The sequence below is a fragment of the Rutilus rutilus genome (assembly GCF_951802725.1).
Source record: "Rutilus rutilus genome assembly, chromosome: 21".
In the NCBI taxonomy this organism is placed as follows: Eukaryota; Metazoa; Chordata; class Actinopteri; order Cypriniformes; family Leuciscidae; genus Rutilus; species Rutilus rutilus.
The window spans coordinates 14,696,432-14,715,332 of NC_140226.1; the positions used below are offsets into that span (position 1 = coordinate 14,696,432).

Genomic DNA, 18,901 nt, shown 5'->3' on the forward strand with positions numbered 1-18,901 from the left:
TGTATGCCGATGTATAAAAGTCAGTTAGTTAGCTTATCGCAATATATGAGGTGCGTTAAGAGGAGATTGTAGGCTATTATGCCACTAAGACGGAGGAATCTTAGAGGTCTGATTTCTCTGTTAAAGCTGTATGAGAATGGAATGCTATTCTAACAATCTATCTATCTATCTATCTATCTATCTATCTATTTATTTATTTATTTATTTATTAGGGGTGGCAGGGTACATGAAAAAACATCCGAACCGTTCGGTTCGCTTGTCTCGGTTCGGAGCGTGTGTGCGTTGCACGGTTCGACGCATGCGCAATGTAGCCTCGTGTCCGTGCTAATACAATGCTAAATCATAAATCAGATGTATGTAGAATAACATTACGATGTCCAGCAATCGATTTAAATAGTACACTGGGTTAACTAAGACATTTAATGAGATCTAAATGAGATTTAAATAGATCGACTGATTCACGTATGTACTTTAATGGTCCAGTGGCAGAACATTTGCCAAGCGTGTCATAGGTTCTGAGTTCTAATCCGCAATCGTATATATTTTTTTTCTTTTTCATCAAAACCGATTATGTTTGTCAGTGGTTGTATATCAAGCAGGGACAGATTTGTGTGAATTTTGTTTTGTGATTTCAACGGAACGAATAGAGAGTCTCCTCAACGGATTGAAGCGCGCGTCAACGAGCACTTTGATCACTTGATTAAAAAAAACACATTTCAGTGCTAGATTGCTTCTTATTTATCAAACGAACGAAACGAATACTTTGCTAGTTAACTGGAGATGTTTTATTTATTTGTATTGGTACATCCGTGCCGCGAGATGTTTCAAAAGTGGTGGGGACAATATCAACCCTGGCAAAAAGTGGTGGGGACATGTCCCACCCGCAAATTACGCCTATGATGACGAGACACGAGGAGAAATTGACAATTTCTGAACTGTCCGACACAGCCCACGTATAGCTCTCACTACAGATGGATGGACCTCCAGGGCCACTGAAAGTTTCCTCACGGTGACCGCTCAGTATATTAGGCCTACTTCGGAATGGGAAATGAGAAGCTGCGTTTTGCAAACACGCCCCATTTATGAAATAAATAATTAGATAATTAAGCTATATATCATATGCTGAAGTAAATTTTTGGAGTGTTAAAGATCTATCTATCTATCTATCTATCTATCTATCTATCTATCTATCTATCTATCTATCTATCTATCTATCTATCTATCTATCTATCTATCTATCTATCTATCTATCAGGTTTGTATCTATCACCTCCCTAACATTGAAGCCTCTTCTGTTTTTAGGCTATAATTTGACCACACAAAATGAAGCGGAAAAAAAAACTTTAGAGAAGAGAAAGAGAGAAGACAAAGATGAGAAATGAAACCAAACGTCGTGCTGAGTGAGAGAAGATGGTTGCTCACCTCCGATTTCCCGGAAACCCATTTCCAATCTACTAATCCTTCTCTCGCACAGTATGAGTCATCTAACACACGGAGCAGCGCAGCTCTGTCTGCATTCTCTACAGGGCAAGAAGGGCAGGAGACTGCATTTAATTCTGAGTTTCTTCTTGGAAAAATTGCTGATGTACTGTATATTTCCACCTTTTTACTGCTGGCTTAACCTTCTCGGGTTTATGATTCATACATTTCAGGTCTGTTTTGTGCACTCCAAAAATATTTGATAAATTGTGTAGTACATTTATGTCGCTTGTGCAAATAATCACACTTACAGACAATTATGAAAGTGTGAAAAGTAATTATACCCCAATTTGAGAGCATTTGCTCTCAGCGTCAGATGTTCTGCTTTAGATCTTGTCCTCTCTAATGTTGTCGACAGGATCATTCATAAGACAGCACTTCTCTAAGCCTGGGGAACAGTTAATTGATTACCCATGCCACCTACCCCCTTTGAACCCTCTCTGTAAAGATAAGTGTCGTCCCTGAAATCGAACCCTCTGCCTGCCACACTTCCGTCTGATTAGCTGCCGGAACAATTATCTTAATCGTGTCATCTTAACGAACCCCCACGATAAGCCGCCTTTGGGCCAGTAATCCAGAAGACCTTCGCCTACATGGAATACTGTCCCTTATCGCCCTTCATAATAAAGATGAATTAAGTAGAGGAAAAGACAACAGAAAGTTCCCATTGCGGGTGTTTACACTTGTTTGTTATTGACAGTTGATTGTTTATCTAATTCAAAATCAAGCTATTAAGTTAAATCATCATCATTACAGAGCAACATTTAATGTGTGGAAAAACAAACTGAATAGTTAGCTTGCAGTATGCAAAAACAAACTATAATTTTACATTTTCCTAATTTGATGTTTGGATGTGTATAAATGTAGCCACCATGATGCTAGAGTTTTGTGATTGGTTGCTATTCTGTTGCTTCTGTATGTGGTTGCCAAGCTGTTCTGAATGGTTGTTAGGACATTGCTATGTGGTTACTAGAGTGTTGTAGGTGGTTGCTAGGTCAAAATAGCCCATTCTGCTTATGTTATGTTGCTCAAAATGTATTATACTGGTTCTCTGTTAAATATAGTCTTCCCCCTCAAAACATCTAGGCATTAGTTCATCGCGTGTCATTAAATGCAAAATGATTGAGCTAGGCATAATGCATCACGTATATTTACATTTCTATTAGACTTTTGTACATGTGTCCTGAATTGCTCAAGTGAATTGTGCAGTCAGATGAATCTTGAATTTCACTAATGAAGGGGAATGTAAAGCATTAGATCAACCAATGATCAACCAGGGGCCGTATTCACAAAGCATTTTATCTTACCACTAGGAGTAGGCTACTCCTAAATCGCACTAAAAGATTTTAGCTAGTTATTCACAACGCCTTTCAGACCTACTCTTAGTAAAGAAAAATTACAACTCCTAAACTGAGAGTGAGTCTTCGTTGCTATGGATGACGTCATTACTCATGCACGAGCTTGACTGAAGTGACCACCTTTTAAGAGAAAACTCCTAGCTAAAATCTTTTAGTGCGATTTAGGAGTACTCCTAGTGGTAAGATAAAATGCTTTGTGAATACGGCCCCTGAGCTCTTTTAGGGAACTGGTTGATTATTGGTTGATCTAGCCCTTTACATTTCCTTCATATCACTAGTGAAATTCAAAATTAACCTCTGCAACTCATCAATTCAGGACACATTTAGCAAAAAAGTATAATAGAGATGTAGGGTGAATAGTGGTAAAGTGGGACAATGGGTAAAGTGGGACAGTTAAGCTTTTTAATTTCTATCTTTACATGTAAATTATTCCATTACTAAAAATCAACACTGAGCTCATCATAAGCAAGTATGTGATAAAAAAATATAGATTCTGTGGCTATGACATCACTTCCGGGGGTGTGGCACACCATATTCAACAACCTTGGTGAACCAAGTGAATCGTGATGTAAAGTAAAATGACATAGCATTCTGAGGTGAATAATGTTAAGATTATAAAAATTAAAACACTCATGGATCATTTGTAATTATTATATATTTTGTTATAGGATGTAATGGTGAATCAGAATTTGTAAAAATCACATTCATATTAATCTTTTTTTGTTGTTTTTTATGTGATTTTGACACTGTCCCAGTTTGCCAATAGCGTATTGTTAAACTGGGACAGGGTATTACTGGCAAACTGGGACAGCCATTTAAGTCATTATTGTATGCCCCTCATACATTTAGTTATAGCTAGCTAGATATTTTAACAAAAATTGTAAACTGATTTTAAAAACCAATGCCAATTCCAAAAAAAAAAGAAAAAGAAAGATGAATGATACAAGCTTGAATGGCTGGGACATTTGCCTTTGGGACAAAAACTTTTCAACAATAAGAAATGAAACTTAGCCTGTGTGGAATAAAATTAGCCTATAAGAAGAAATGTTTAAGAAGATTTCTATTTTTTAAATTTATATGAAATAAACTAAACCCAATACAAAATATTGTGGACAGGCGAGGGAGGGAGGGGTGGAAAGAAACTGCACCCCTCCTTAAAAAAAGTGATTTTTATTATTGTTGTTGTTTATATTGTTATTGTGTATTTAATTCATTGGGTCTACATTTGAATAACAATTTAATGTGTTTGAAGTGTCCCAGTTTGCCAATAAAGGTGTCCCAGTTTGACAGTAGCACCTGGAAAAATGTGGTTTGGGGTCCATGTGTGTTTGAGTAAGAGTCATCCATCCTGTGTTTAATGTTTCTTTCTTTTTTATTCTGTATAGTAGAGTAGAGCACTTAAGCTATTTAGAATTGTATCATATGAGGGGCTAAGACATTTGGATCATAATAAAACATTATGCAGAAGGTAAATTATCAGAAAGTGTCCCACTTTACCACTATTCACCCTATAGAAAATATGCCTGACAGTTTATGACTAGTTCAACCATTTTGCATTGGCTGACTTGTGCGATGAACTAATGCCTAGATGTTTTGCGGGGTAAGACTATATATTTTGATCAACATGCCATAAGCAATTGATAATGTAGGAAACAGCAGACACTTGTACATAATACATTGCATAGATGTAGCAAAGCATTTGCAATTTGTTCAAAAATTTGAAATTGCTTTTATGATGTGCACATGTGACTAGATGATGTGGAGGATGAACAAGTAGTTTTGAAAATTCTGAGAAATGCACCAAAGCAACTGAGAAAAAATATTTTATATTATATATGAAGACCTCCGATGCAAAAGCGTCTAAAAGCCACCTCTGTCAAAAATGAGATAATAATATTGAGTGAATGCTCTCCGCACATAGTATACGTTCATCAAATACTTTGACTTCAAACTCACTAAATCCCAGCCTCAGCCCATTCGGAAATGCCGGTAAACCTATACATAGGAGCCTGATAAAAATGTTAATATTAAACAAACACTTTAGACGGACTTAGAGGCTTTTGCATCTGAAGTCTTCACATACGCTAAATGCAGTATAGTCCTGTCTTTTTCTTTTATATATCACAATGACATTGTACTGTAATTTGTTGACAGGCCAACAGTAAAAGTGTCACTGTGAATCCTGTCCAGTCTCTTGCAATCAATATCCCACATACAGTAATGTGTCAATTTACTGTTAAAATTGATGTATGCCATACAGATGAAAGTGCAGTCTTGTGCATTTTCAATCATTGTCGTCAAAATCAGCCATAGTTTACATCTGAAAATACACTGTTATATTGACAACGTGGCTAAACATTTTGACTAGCTTGTTTGTGAACAATGACACAAGGACTTGTCATTCTGATGGCACTGATGTGTTCATTGACATAAATACTTACTTTTGAGAGATGAACTAATGATTTTGAGAAAGTTACATTCTTTTGCAGGTAGTCAATTGTGTGGTGCTGTTTGTACGAATTGTTTCGAGAAATACACTTACTTGGTTTGTAAATGTTAAGGATGATTCGAGACATACCAAAGCGATTGAGAAAAAGCATAATCGTGTATACACTGTAAGATTTTCTCACACATTTTATTGTCCGTGAATCTTTTATGTTTTTTAACACACATTTGACCTTACGAATAGGGGTTTGCCTAACCTTATTCAATAAACTAATATTTACCCATTGTGTCCCATATGCATAATATTTACCCATGCAATGGAAAGGAGCTCATTAATATTGGTCTGAAGTGGATGTAAAATATTTACCCATAGTGTCCCATGTGCATAATATTTACCCATATGCAATGGAAAGGAGCTCATTAATATTGGTCTGAAGTGGATGTAAAATATTTACCCATAGTGTCCCTTGTGCATAATATTTACCCATATGCGATGGAAAGGAGCTCATTAATATTGTTCTGAAGTGGATGTGGTTTGCTGATCTTATCTAATAGTATCTTCAGGTCTGATAGGAGGCGAAAGCACAACAGTGGGGTGTAGGCTGCCCGCGTGGTGGGATTCAAAGCAGATGCCCTTTCCCTTGGAAGGCCCCTCCTCTTGTAGCCACACAGATCACAGGAGATCCCTCTCAGACCCCGTCAGACCCCTCACGCTCTAACATTTACCCTAAATTACCAAGCTTCAAAGTGCACTGTATGTACCCAGACTGCAATGATTAAGTCATAGATCCTGAAAAAAAACCCCACGAGGATTCAATTTCGCTGCGGAATTTTGCTTACATTGTGATTAATGCATGTGATTTGTTCAGTAAGCTGATCTAAATCTAATTTAGACTTTAATAGGGTCTTTGCCAATAATTGCACAATTGCGGCAACTCTAAATAAATGATACAATCAGTGAACGTCAAATTGTATTAGCATTTCAGCTGTATTAATTGTGTTGGGGGGTTTCTCCATATTGTGACTGTGCTCTTGAGCAGACATGTTTTCACTGCAACATTGATGAATGAATATGTGCGCACAACCTTTTTTTTTTACTTAAAGGACAGTCAAATTAAACTTTCTCAACCTTTATGGGTGGACCATGACATTTCAGTTGCAGACGATGTACTCGTACTGTAAGTGCAGTCAGAGTGATTGTACAAGAACAGTGACTCAGCTTCAAGCAAACTTAGTGACAAATCTAGACCAAACTTTTTGACAATATAATTATTTGCTCACTTTTCGAAACTTATGCAAACAACTTTTAATATAAGTGAATGGTTATTCAATAATAGTGATTTGTATGGAAATGTATGGCTAATGTACCACATTAAAAGGATAGTTCACCCACATTTTTTTTAATTCTCTCATTTACTCACCCTAAAGTTGTTCCAAACCTGTATGAATTTCTTTCTTCTGCTGTACACAAAAGAAGATATTTAGAAGAATATGGGTAACCAAACAGTTGTGGGGCACCATTGACTTTACATGGTCAATGGTGCCCCACAACTGTTTGGTTACAAACATTATTCAAAATATCTTATTTTGTGTTCAGCAAAACAAAAAGATTTATACAGGTTTGTAACAACTTGATGGTGAATAAATGATGACAGAATTTTAAATTCTTGCGTGAACTATCTCTTAAATATCCTTTGGTCTCACGAAAGTGAATTTGGGTGGTTTTATTTGAGAATTGAGCATCCTCTAGTGGGATATAACAGTATTACATGCAGTCAACTGTGTGACAAATCATTATCTCAAATAAATATAACTTTAAATCTACATTATAGAAAAGCCTCTTCTGTTGGTATCCGACATACAAATAAAACAAATATTTTAATAACCAGTTACCAGTCATTCCAAACGACTGTGATCGGTCCATCTCAGCGCTGAGAAAAAATAACACTCACCGCGTGACATAACCGTCTTCGTGTAACGTTAGCTACTACACCTGAATAATGACGCTGACAAAATTATTTGCAAATATATATATATAAAGCAAATAAATATAAAATATATATATATATAAATATTTAAAATATTCTATGTGCTCTTTCTATTTGTATGGGATGCGTGGTTCAATGTGCTTATGGCCAGCAGGTGTCGCACAACATGAACAAATAAGAACTAGACCTAATATTATGATTAGGAACCGTTAAACGGGTTTCAAGAAAATTTAACTGAGTTGCTGCAGTTATTTGTGCTACCAGACCTGTATAAGTCCAAAATATGTTGGCAGTATTTACCCTCCTCAAAATAAGTAATATCGAAGAAGCTCTATTTCCAAAGCTATTCTGCTGTTCTGAGTTTATGTGAGCATTCGGAATATACAACTTTATATGGATAAGAATAAGATGAAGTTAAAAAGATGGAGTTAAATGGGAAAACTAACGTTACCGAAATATATCTGACCTCATCTCAATGGCACGAACTTCCAAACATGATCAGCTCTTCCTCATCGGAGGTTGAAAGGCTGTTCCAGGAGATCAGCTGATCGCAAATGGATGTAATGGCAGAATTTTTTAGGTGCCTTAACAAAAAATCTACATTTAATGGAAAAGGCTTATAGTACGACTGCTAACGTTACTTCATATTAATGATGATAATATATAAAAATCACAACAATTATTATAATTATTATAGGACTGTTGATTTTTGTATTGCTATTTTTTAATTATTATTATAATTATTGGTGGATGTATGAATTAATGAATTAATGAATTAATATATATATTTTATTTTGTTGTTATTTTAGGGACTTTTACTTTAAAAGACGAACTTCCGCTGGGCGTCATAGATCACCGTTAACATCACTGGCTTCATGCTGCTCTCAGCCATGAAATAAAGCGGCTCCTTATTACGCCCGTGACATCCACGCTGGAGTCTTTAAATCAGTTCAGTCTTCATTTTCTCGGGTTTGCTAATTCTATAAAATACGCGTGTCTTGTCTCCGTGATATTGGATATTAACCCTGAAGATTTACCCGAGCTGGATGGGAATGTAGAGCAACACCATTGTTTTAATGAAGTTGGATCCAGCTTGAAAAGAAACCAAAATTCAACAAAACCGCATCAGATACTTTGGGATCTCCTACCATTTAATCAACAGTTTACGATCAGATTTCGGAAATAACTACCAGATTAGGATTTTTACTGTCGTTGACATTTACATTCAGTCTTTTTCTGTCTTAAACTGGTTTGTTTGCCATTATGTAAAAGTGCTGCATTGACAAATCAGCATTTGACAGCCTAACATTAGTCTAATAACGTTAGTCCTGTGTAGGCCTATTGCAAATATTATCTTATTTGTTTAATATTATTGGATAGACATTGTAACGTTACATATCTGCATGTGGTGCAGTTTACCCAGTTTAAACCACCATTTAAATAGTTCAGGGATATATTATTTATTTGCTTTTGTTTGTTTTTTAAAATGCAGTGGTTTTTTTAAACGTCCATATTAAAGCAAAATGTGGTAGTTAGACTGTCACAGCCAGGCATGAATTATTTAAACCCTGCTTACTTATTAGTTGCTTGGTTTCCTGCTGGACAAAAGTCTTGACATTTGCAGTTTGACCCAGTGTGTATGTGACAGGAATCCAGTAGGGAGTTGGCTTTGCTCTCGACTCTGTTTTTGGTCCAACTAAAGCTCCAGCTGTCAAGACATTCCACTAAACTTTTCTCTTACATTATTAAAACGACAATGTTTTTACTGTGCCGTTCAAAACGCAGAAAAGCAACCCATTAAGGACGATGCTGACCATTTTTGGACACGACAAGCTTCAGATATCACGAATTATCCGGGACTCCGGTGACAGGCATATCTAGATGAGTTTTATTTTATGAACTCGAGGCTGTCTGGAAGCTTTTCGGTCGTTTTATAACACGTCTTCTCGTGGATATATCGACATACAACATGGGCGACTCTAATTTGAACAACTCCAATGTGAAGGTGGCGGTTCGGGTCCGGCCCATGAACCGGAGAGGTGAGTTGAGTTTCAGCTCTGTCACTTGATATATCACAATACACACACACTAGACTGTCGAATCGTTCCTGTGGTGCCTCCAAAATGCTGTCTAGTTAGTCAGCTCAATATGTTTTGTGGCATGACCTTTTAATTTTGTGGTCAGTAATGGGTTTTCACAAAGTTCCTAAGAAAGTATATCTGATAAGGCAATGCCAGCTGTATTCTTTATATACTACTATATATGGCTCAGTACTTATGTTTTTGTGTTGGATCACATGACCATATTAAGTTCATTGGAAATGTGATGGAATTCTATCTATCTATCTATCTATCTATCTATCTATCTATCTATCTATCTATCTATCTATCTATCTATCTATCTGTCCTCACATTTTCTAAACTTTCTTTATATTTAGGAAAGACATGTGACAGATGACATGTAATGTACATTAACATTCAACATCAGGATATCAGGTTGTTTTTTTGCCATTTTAATCAAATTCTTTCTTTAATCGTTTATTTTAAATGGGTGACAATGTGACAAGTGTATTTTTAAAAGTTGTAAAATATGAATACATGTAATTACATATTAGATGAAAATTATAGAAGAATTGTTTGAAATTATAACACCGCTTGAAGTTTAATGTCGACTACCCGTTTCCAGGTTTTCTATAACAGTGGGAAGTCTGTAAATATGATACAACTTTGTCTCTCTCTCCATCCATCTTTTTATCTGAAGACATCCCATTAGTGTCATACATGCTTGCTTTTTTTTTCTTTTCACTTTTTCTTCTTTAAGATTATTTGCATGATTACTTCCATGCATGTCTCTCTCATGAACGGCTGACATTAAAGCCGTGGGAGAACATGTGTCTTGGTAAATCCATCGACGCGTGAAATATTTGCTACATTGTAGTGATGTAGTCACGTGTCCCACTGGAGCGTAACATTCGGTCACAAGACTCGAGCACTGATCATGGGCTGACAGCCTGTGTGAGCTTTCCGACTCATAAATATCCTTTTGAACAATTCCCAGTCTTCGTTTGTAATGTTGGAACTGTTAAAGGACCCTCATTACTGTAATATTCCAAATTCAAAGATTTTTCAGACTTTGTTTCTGTCCTGTGTCATATGACATTTAGACCTTGTATTTGAAAGACTAAATGACACTTAACTTTCTGTTTTACTTGCACTCTCTCTTTCTTTCTCTCTCTATTTTGGACAAAGGCAGGAAGGGAGTTTGAATGGACTATTTGCCAACGTTGCATAACCGAGCAGGTTCCCATGGCCAAATGAGTTTGGGTCCTTCTACGAAAATGTTCATATTCAGTCCTAAGACTATGTAAAGAGAACTTCACAAAACCTTTTAGGTGGATAAAGGGATGTGGAGGTTTAACTAGTTAATGTTTTACCATTTCCTCACATTAGTTGAGTCCACCTCACCTTACTCCCTTCTTGCATGCAGGTACAGTTTCATGTTACTAACTGAATCATGTATTGTTAATAGTTTTCCATAAACTGAAGCAAATAATTATGGAAATGTGCTTCGGGGCATTGTCGCTGCCTTTGTTTACTGTAGATGATAAATATTTGCTTGGACTTTGTGTTATTGTGTTCAGGATTTTGTCAATCTTTCCAGTTCGTGCTGTTGCCAACATATTACATGTGCTTATCTCTGGCACCTGAGTGACATAATGCAGGAAATTCAGATTTTTGGCATGGCTACTAGATGTGGTAAATCCAGATGGGGATCCTTATTGGCCACTGGCCACCAATGCTCGGAGGAAACCAGTTGTTTCCTGCTCTAACAGGAAGTTGTTACAGCTAGTGTGGCTTCGGAGTGCATCCTTTCCAAGGATTTCTGAGTCAGCTGCAGATGCTTTCCACTTCCCTGTTGTTGTCAGCAGGAGAGTTTGATTTTTAGACGTGCTTTAGCCTGCTGTCGTATTGGGTGTATTGCTATTAGGCCATGCCTTGTGTTTGTCATTAGTCTGTGCATCATAAACTTTCAGCTGACTGACCTACAAAACTTTATTTGTTGTCCATTTATTGGACATAAAGCCTTTTTACCAACAGTCTGCTGCTGAGATAGTGTTTGAGGGGATGCTGTTGCATGTTCTTCCCGCTGTCCCTCTGGCCAAGCTGAGAGTGAGACCTGAGCCAATCCCAGGGCTCAACATTAAGGGTGACCCGATGGCACATGGCCAGCGAGAGAGAGTTTCTTGCAAGTTCATGGAAGTGTAATTTGAGCTGCACAGCTAATGCTGTGTTTTTACTACATCTTTTAGTCATGTTTTATGTGTTTTCTTTAACTTTAATATTTTGATTTCCATCTTCAATTTTCATGCTATTTTTTGTCATTCTATTTATTATTATTATTCATTATTTATTTATTTACATATGTAAACATTGTATACTTATTTATTACAATTGTTTGCCAACTATTCAACTTAGTAATTTTTTTCATAAATTAAATCAAATTATTCTATGTTTCAAATGGAATTATGTGATGCAAGCATAAGTCCATTGACAATATAGAGTACCATATTTTCTGGTCACCTGATCCGTGTTACAAAATAAACATGGTGATCATACATTATCCCACTTAATACATGGCTACTTTCTAAATAAATGAATAATTTGACTTGAAATATTAATTTTAATTTGAATTATTTTAGCATGTGAGAACTGTGGAGTCTGAGATATGAATCTAGAATGCAGATTCAAAATCAGAATTAGTATTCAAATGAATTGTAATAGTTTTTTTTTTTACTATAATCATATTTAATTTTTTGGATCTTTACCTGCCATCATACTTTATCTGATTTAAGTATACAGTATCCCTCCTGGGATCAATAACCTTATTGACTATCTTAATGTTTACTGTAAATTATACTCCAGAAATATATCATTTGACTTCATAGTAGTTGCTGTTTGATTTTGTATTGCTGATGAAAATGGGTCATTGTTGAGTTTACTGCACTTTCACAGTGAAGTCATTTCAGTTTAGGATAAATCCAGATTTGGAACTGTTTGGTTCAAGCTTGAAAAAAACATTGATAAAATGCTATTAATAAGATTCCTCTATGGCATCTAGCATGTGTAGAATCATAGCTTCTGTTTCACAGATGTTTGCTAATGTAGTTAACAGCCTGTCAAGGGAGATTATTATTTGATTGTCCTAAAATGGCCTTTAATTTCTGAGGGCATGAGTCTGTAAAACTTGTATGCCCTGAACTCTTTCCATAGCTGTGAGAATAGTGATGGGTGATATCAAGAAAACTCAGTATCAGAATGCTGTTCTCAAGCTGTGAATCCCCTGCTATTGATTTCAACTCTTTGTTCTGCATAATCAGGATGGCTGGGAACTCAATAGGTCATAAGATTGTCTTAGACTCATCTAAGGGCAGAGATAGGACAAATGTGTTTAGAGCGACAGTGGCTTTGGATCCTTTTTAATATTCCAACAACTTGAATCTTTTGAGATGATAAAGCACAACAGGCTCTTAAATATTTGTTTGTTTCATAGTTGTGGTCCGTAAACTGCCTGTTTTTTTTTATCCCAACAGAAAAGGATCTGAACACAAAATGTGTTGTGGAAATGGAGGGGAATCAAACATTTCTGTACCCGGCAAACCTGGGAAAAGATTCCAGGTAAGTTGAATTTCTAAGTCTGACATACACTACTACAGTTATATAGCCTATTCCACACTCAAGCGCACACATAAAGCTTGCCGCAAAGCACCGGCAAAAGTAATGATTTTGAATGTCGGGAAAAACAGCAAAGAGATATTTTAGTTATTTATTAATTAACTAGTGTTTTCTGAATCAGTGTCAGCCGCAAAGATGAAGTTGACAACGCTGACTTGCTATCTCCGCAGTGTAGTGGACACGCCTTTAGAGAGAAATGCACTTTTCGTATGGATTACATTATCAGAGAGTATTTGTTTTCGATTCTTATGTCGGTGAGGCATAAGGTTAGTTTTGGTTTATTTTTGTGACGCGCTCCATTTTACAAAAGCACAACGTGTTGTTTTTGTGCGTGTACACAAATAAAAGTAGACCCTTTACAGTTTCTTATCTGACCAAAAATGAATGGGTAAATGACAGCGCCTCCATGTCATACAGTGAGCACGCTAATACTTTAGCTTTCATACTCCGCACAAACACTTGGATATGCACCTAATAATAGGGCGCATTTTTAAAGTTAAGGCGAGCGGCCATGTAAAGTGGCTACTACTTACATGTTTTAAATGATAAGCCATATTTGAGGTCGATGAATGATAGGTGAACGTTTGGATTTCCTGCCCGACATTACAACAAGGACCAGCTGTTAATGGATAATTCCGGTATTTAGCACTTTGAGTCTCTTTTCTGGTTTGTTTTGGATGAACTAGAGTGGTGGACACAGAAATTTTGACGATGGGTCCTGTCGACTTTTTGACTCGTTTAGAATCGCCTTTGACCGCTTCAGAGTGGCTGGCTACGGGCATGCACAAACATGTCCTTAAAACAACCCCTAACGTTCGTTTTCAAAACTGTGCAACTCACCGAGTGGTTAGTGATGTTCGTTGATGTTCCAAAACAAGTAGCGTAGCGAAATACAGTTTCTGTCGTGTTTTATTTGGCATTTTGTAAAATCACATTGATTTCTGTTGGAGGACTCATTGCTCGTTGATATTACTGCGCTACCGGAAACGGAAAAGACGCTTCAGACTCAAATATCGAGCGGAAGTTTATACGCGGTTGTGAGGTATCTGAAAAAATAGTTCCACTATAGCAAATAACACGGATTGAAATCATAAATTGCGCCGATATATTTGTTTTTAATCATCAACAAACACCACTAACCACTCGGTGAGTTGCACAGTTTTGAAAACGAACGTTAAGGGTTGTTTTAAGGACATGTTTGTGCATGCCCGTAGCCAGCCACTCTGAAGCGGTCAAAGGCGATTCTAAATGAGTCAAAAAGTCGAGACAGGACCCATCGTCAAAATTTCTGTGTCCACCATTCTAGTTCATCCAAAACAAACCAGAAAAGAGACTCAAAGTGCTAAATACCGGAATTATCCTTTAACGGTCTGCTTGTGGAGGTTTTTTTCTGTGACTGACCAAGTTAAAATTTTACCCAAGCCTCTTTTCGTCGACTTACATTTATTCAACTATTAGGGGGCAGCCCTAGATGATGATGATGATGATGATGATGATGATGATGATGATGATAATAATAATAAATGTTTCTTGATCACCACATCAGCGTATTAGAATTATTTCTAGAGGATCATGTGATAAGTAATGTGGAGTAATGATGCTGGAATTTTAAAATAGCAAACAGTTATTTTTTTCTATTGCGCTATTTTAAAGGTTCCTAATTTTGTTTTGGAGGTCTCCTACAATAGATTTTCATGCATCCAAGGTCAAAAAAACACTTTTGACCTTTATTACCAGATTCAGTCACATCAACCCCTCCTTTCTGTGTGCCTAGTCTGCTCTGATTGGTCCAGTGATCTGTTGTGATTGGTCTACCGCTTACAGTGCGTGTCAGAAATGAAACGCCTATTACCATATCTGAGACTTCCTTAGTGCTTATTGATAAACAGATGAAAAGTGGAATCGCACCACTGAAAACAGTGTCTTCTTGACATGTCAACAACACAAACCAAACTCTTCCTGTCTCAGTTACAACTACAGTGTTTGAGGGTAGGTCCAAAGATGTTGTTTGCGGGCAGCTGTTAAAAACTGTAGGCTGGCATTATGCAAATTTGTTGTATTGTTACATAGTATGTAACAGGAAGTGAGACTGGAATTACTGAGGACTCGTTTCGGCAGTTCAAAATTGATTCTTTCTTTTAGTAGACAATAACTTTGTTGTGAACTTTGATCTTTAAAACTTCACAGACCTTTTGCATTCATAAACCGCTATATTACATAAGCAAAATAGGGGCACTTTAAAGGTATAGCGGAGGATTTTCCCGAATTTTAGAAAAGAACCGCCCTCTCCACTTTTTGAAAAAATGCACATGCGCAACACTCTACCTGCTCCCGAGAGGGAACGCCTATTAAACGTGTGCACGAGAGAGCATGCACGAGCCTAGTTCTCCTCGTGCATGCTCTGTTTACAAGTTGCTGTTGGCATGACTCATACAAGCCTACTTTCCTTTACCTGTCGAGTAGAAACTTCGCGACTGAGGCATCAGTGGGAAGCCCAACCTGTGCTTTTAGCGCACGCCAGCGTGTGAAATATTCTCCCAAAAACACTCCGGTCTTGTTTCTTTCTTCAGAGGCCTTTCTCTTCTTGTCATACAATTCGTAGACACTTTTTCTCTTGCGACCCTCAGACATTTTGAAAAAACCCGATGAGAACGGGCGAGCTTCAATGAATGGCTGAAACCGTAGCTCACCACACACACCCGAAAGTGCGCATGCGCAGAAAGCGAAAACTACCTAGGGACGAGCACGTACGACGGCCTTACGTAAACATATCACCAGAATGAAAAAAGGAGGAGCGCTTCCTGGACTCCAAAGTTTGGTTAAGATAGAGGTGCTCTTTGGATGGGAAACTAAATGCCAAAAATCAAAAAGAACTCCAAGGCACTCTCAATTGAAAAAGTTAAAAAGCCTTTATTATTATGGCTTGGTCAAATTAACCTTCTAAAAAACTCCAACGCGTTTCGGCTACATGCCTTCTTCTGGGAGTTAAACAGATCTCAAACAAACAAAGAGACTTCTGATTGGTGGACTGTTAGTTCATAAGAAACTTTGTTTGTTTGAGATCTGTTTAACTCCCAGAAGAAGGCATGTAGCCGAAACGCGTTGGAGTTTTTTAGAAGGTTCATTTGACCAAGCCATAATAATAAAGGCTTTTAAACTTTTTCAATTGAGAGTGCCTTGGAGTTCTCTTTGATTTTTGAACTAGGAGGACCAATAGTCTTGATGGTCCACCCAGAAAAAGAAAATCCACCGCAATACCTTTTAAATTGTTATATTTCTGTAATACATTACTGCTTTTACTGTATTTTTGATCAAAGAAATACAGCCTTGGTGAATCGCACTCAGACTCGGAACTCAGCAAGCTTGCCCAGTGTGAAAACGCCCTAAGATACTTTTCAAACACATGCTGACTGCAAACTAGTTGATTTTCTGACATTGTAGCTTTGTTCAGAATAGCATACTAACATACTACTATATATAGTATGCAGATTTTCTGTATGAATACAATACCCAATGTCCTACTATATTTGCTTATCACTATGGTAACTGTATCCCACAATGCTTTTCACATGACTTGGCCTTCCAACATCCTTTTCTTGACTCATTTCATCGGATTAAGTTTAACGCATTAAACTGAATTGGGATGCTCAATTTTGGATTAACCATTTTTAGTCCCCAAGATTATGAAGAATTTAATCATTTGAGGAATTAAACATCCATGTTTTTTTCTCATATGATAAAAATATAGCATATACGGTTTACAAGGTTATGAATGCATAATCCTTCAGTCGTTTAGATTATTTTAATTGGATATTACATATTTTGGACCCTTCATAAGATAGCTGAGAGCAGGTCTTTGAGATCAGATCGCATGTATTCTTGTTGGATTTCGGTCGGTCGGCTCGTACGATGGGGGCTGAGGGAGAACAGGAATGTGGACGTGCGGTTCTCTTTAACGCAGCCTGCTGTTCGCTCCGTCCTGCCGTGTGTCGGGGCATAACTCTCCTCCATCTGACTTCCTCTCTTTTTCTCTGCCCTCCGTTGTCACGGAAACGCAGAAGGAGGGTTAACCCTAGGTCATCCATAGCTGAGGAGCTCTTGTGTCTGAAAAAAGGGGAAAATACAAGCTAGCTTTAGCATCTGTCAGCCATAAACATTTCCTCTGACTTTTATGGCGGGTACACAAGAGAGCACAATTATTATTTTTTTGCTGCTTTTCTCCTGTCGTGAAGTGCAAACAAAGACAGAGGTTGAACAGGTTTTAAACTTGGAAGTGAATGGTCGAGCCGCCTGCTGCCTTCGAACAACAGACAGTTTAATTGCAGTGCTGAGTTCATGTGTCGTGCCGCGCTGAATCGCCGGCCCTGATAATGGCCCCTGCGATGCAGATGCCTCAAATGGCAAGGTTCACATGACCAAAATAGCTTTACTTATGCAGATTATTGCTGGCATTTCATATTAATTATGATCTGTCAGGCTCTACAACACATTCCAGACAATCTTTTGATGATGGCTACACATGGCGTGTTTATATGTCAGTGTATACTCCTCTTTCAATCCTTTGTGTGGTCGTACCGCTCTCAGCATGTCCGATGGCATCACGTACTCAGGATGAATGAATCTTAGTGCCTGTCCATTTTGCTTTAATGAAATGACATTTGAAAGGTTTTATGTTTGCAAGCAGCTCCTAGGGGTGTTTTGGATGGAATGAACATGAGCAATGAGCTTTAGAAAAGTATCTTTACCAGAAGCTTTATGCCTGACATATCAATGTATGACTATCTTTATGAGTTATGATATGATATGAGAAAAAAAAATCTCTTTCAGGTACTGTAATATAAGAGACCAATAATTGCTTGTCACTCCCTGCTATTTTAGTATTATTAAGAGTATTTTACAGCTGTGCCCTTTTCTGAAATGGGTATGGTAGATTTTTTTTTTATCTCTATTATCACAGAAATGTTCTTTTGTTAAGTTAATGAGTTGCTGGCACATCAAGACTATGACCATCCCACCTGAACTGCAGACAGGGTGTGTTTTGGGCTTGCAGGAAAGCAGTGAGACACACTAGTCATAATGAGTTCAGGTGTGTTGAGGATAGGGCTGGGCTGTATGGCAAGAAATATGATCACAATATTTTTTCCCATACTGATTGATATTAAGGCCTGTTCACGCCAAGGACTGTTACGATAAAGATAACGATAAAGATGTATTTCTCAATATTAAAGAATAGCAGAGTTCACACCAGCTATAAAGATATAGAGAAACTATCGTTGGGATCACTTTTGTAAAAAATATTTTTTTCCAGCTGTTGAACGATAAAACACTAACAGCCAATCAGAATCCATTCTAATTTAAGAGCTCGCGCATTTAAAATGGCAGATGACATTGCGGAGAGGTTAATCACAGAGGTCCAGAAAAATCCACCACTGTTTGACAAGTCAAGCTCCTTTCAAGAAAATGGATATGGAAAACAATCATTTTAAAACGATTAAAGCAACACCAAAGAACTTTTCCTCTTCGGTCCCCCTACAGGGGGGGATTGTCCATTACCGCTGTCGTAAATAATTTAGCATACCGCAGCCTACTGTCGCATGCACGTTCGCTGTTTATCCAGCACCGGCTTTGGAGTGAACGATGTCCACAGACAAGGTAGAGTATGTTGCATGATTTTATTGAAGTATGATGTATTGCGACATCAGAAACGAAGAAAAACAAAATAATGACTATTGTAATGCTTGACGTAAAGCAAGTCAAATTTGTAGTTTCTTATGTCTCATTCGAACTACAGAAACGCTACCCGATCTGGCAAACTTACATAGTGCGGTTATAGTAGATATAGGGCCGCAAAGCGAATGCAGAAGTGCCTTTCACCCTGTTACGACTTGATGAACCACTGA

The 18,901-nt window shown here is 37.4% G+C and overlaps 2 protein-coding genes across 2 annotated transcripts in view; one reads left to right on the top strand and one right to left on the bottom strand.

Moving 5' to 3' along the window:
* Positions 1-18,901, bottom strand: part of nrxn3a (neurexin 3a) — a 759,351-nt gene that overhangs the window by 20,379 nt on the left and 720,071 nt on the right. The window lies entirely within an intron of this gene.
* Positions 8,150-18,901, top strand: part of kif13ba (kinesin family member 13Ba) — a 53,344-nt gene continuing 42,592 nt past the window's right edge. The window contains exons 1-2 of the mRNA XM_084392662.1: positions 8,150-9,308; positions 12,860-12,944. Of these exons, the coding sequence (XP_084248788.1) occupies positions 9,239-9,308; positions 12,860-12,944 (155 nt within the window). The 5' untranslated portion in view covers positions 8,150-9,238. The remainder of the gene's footprint in view (positions 9,309-12,859; positions 12,945-18,901) is intronic.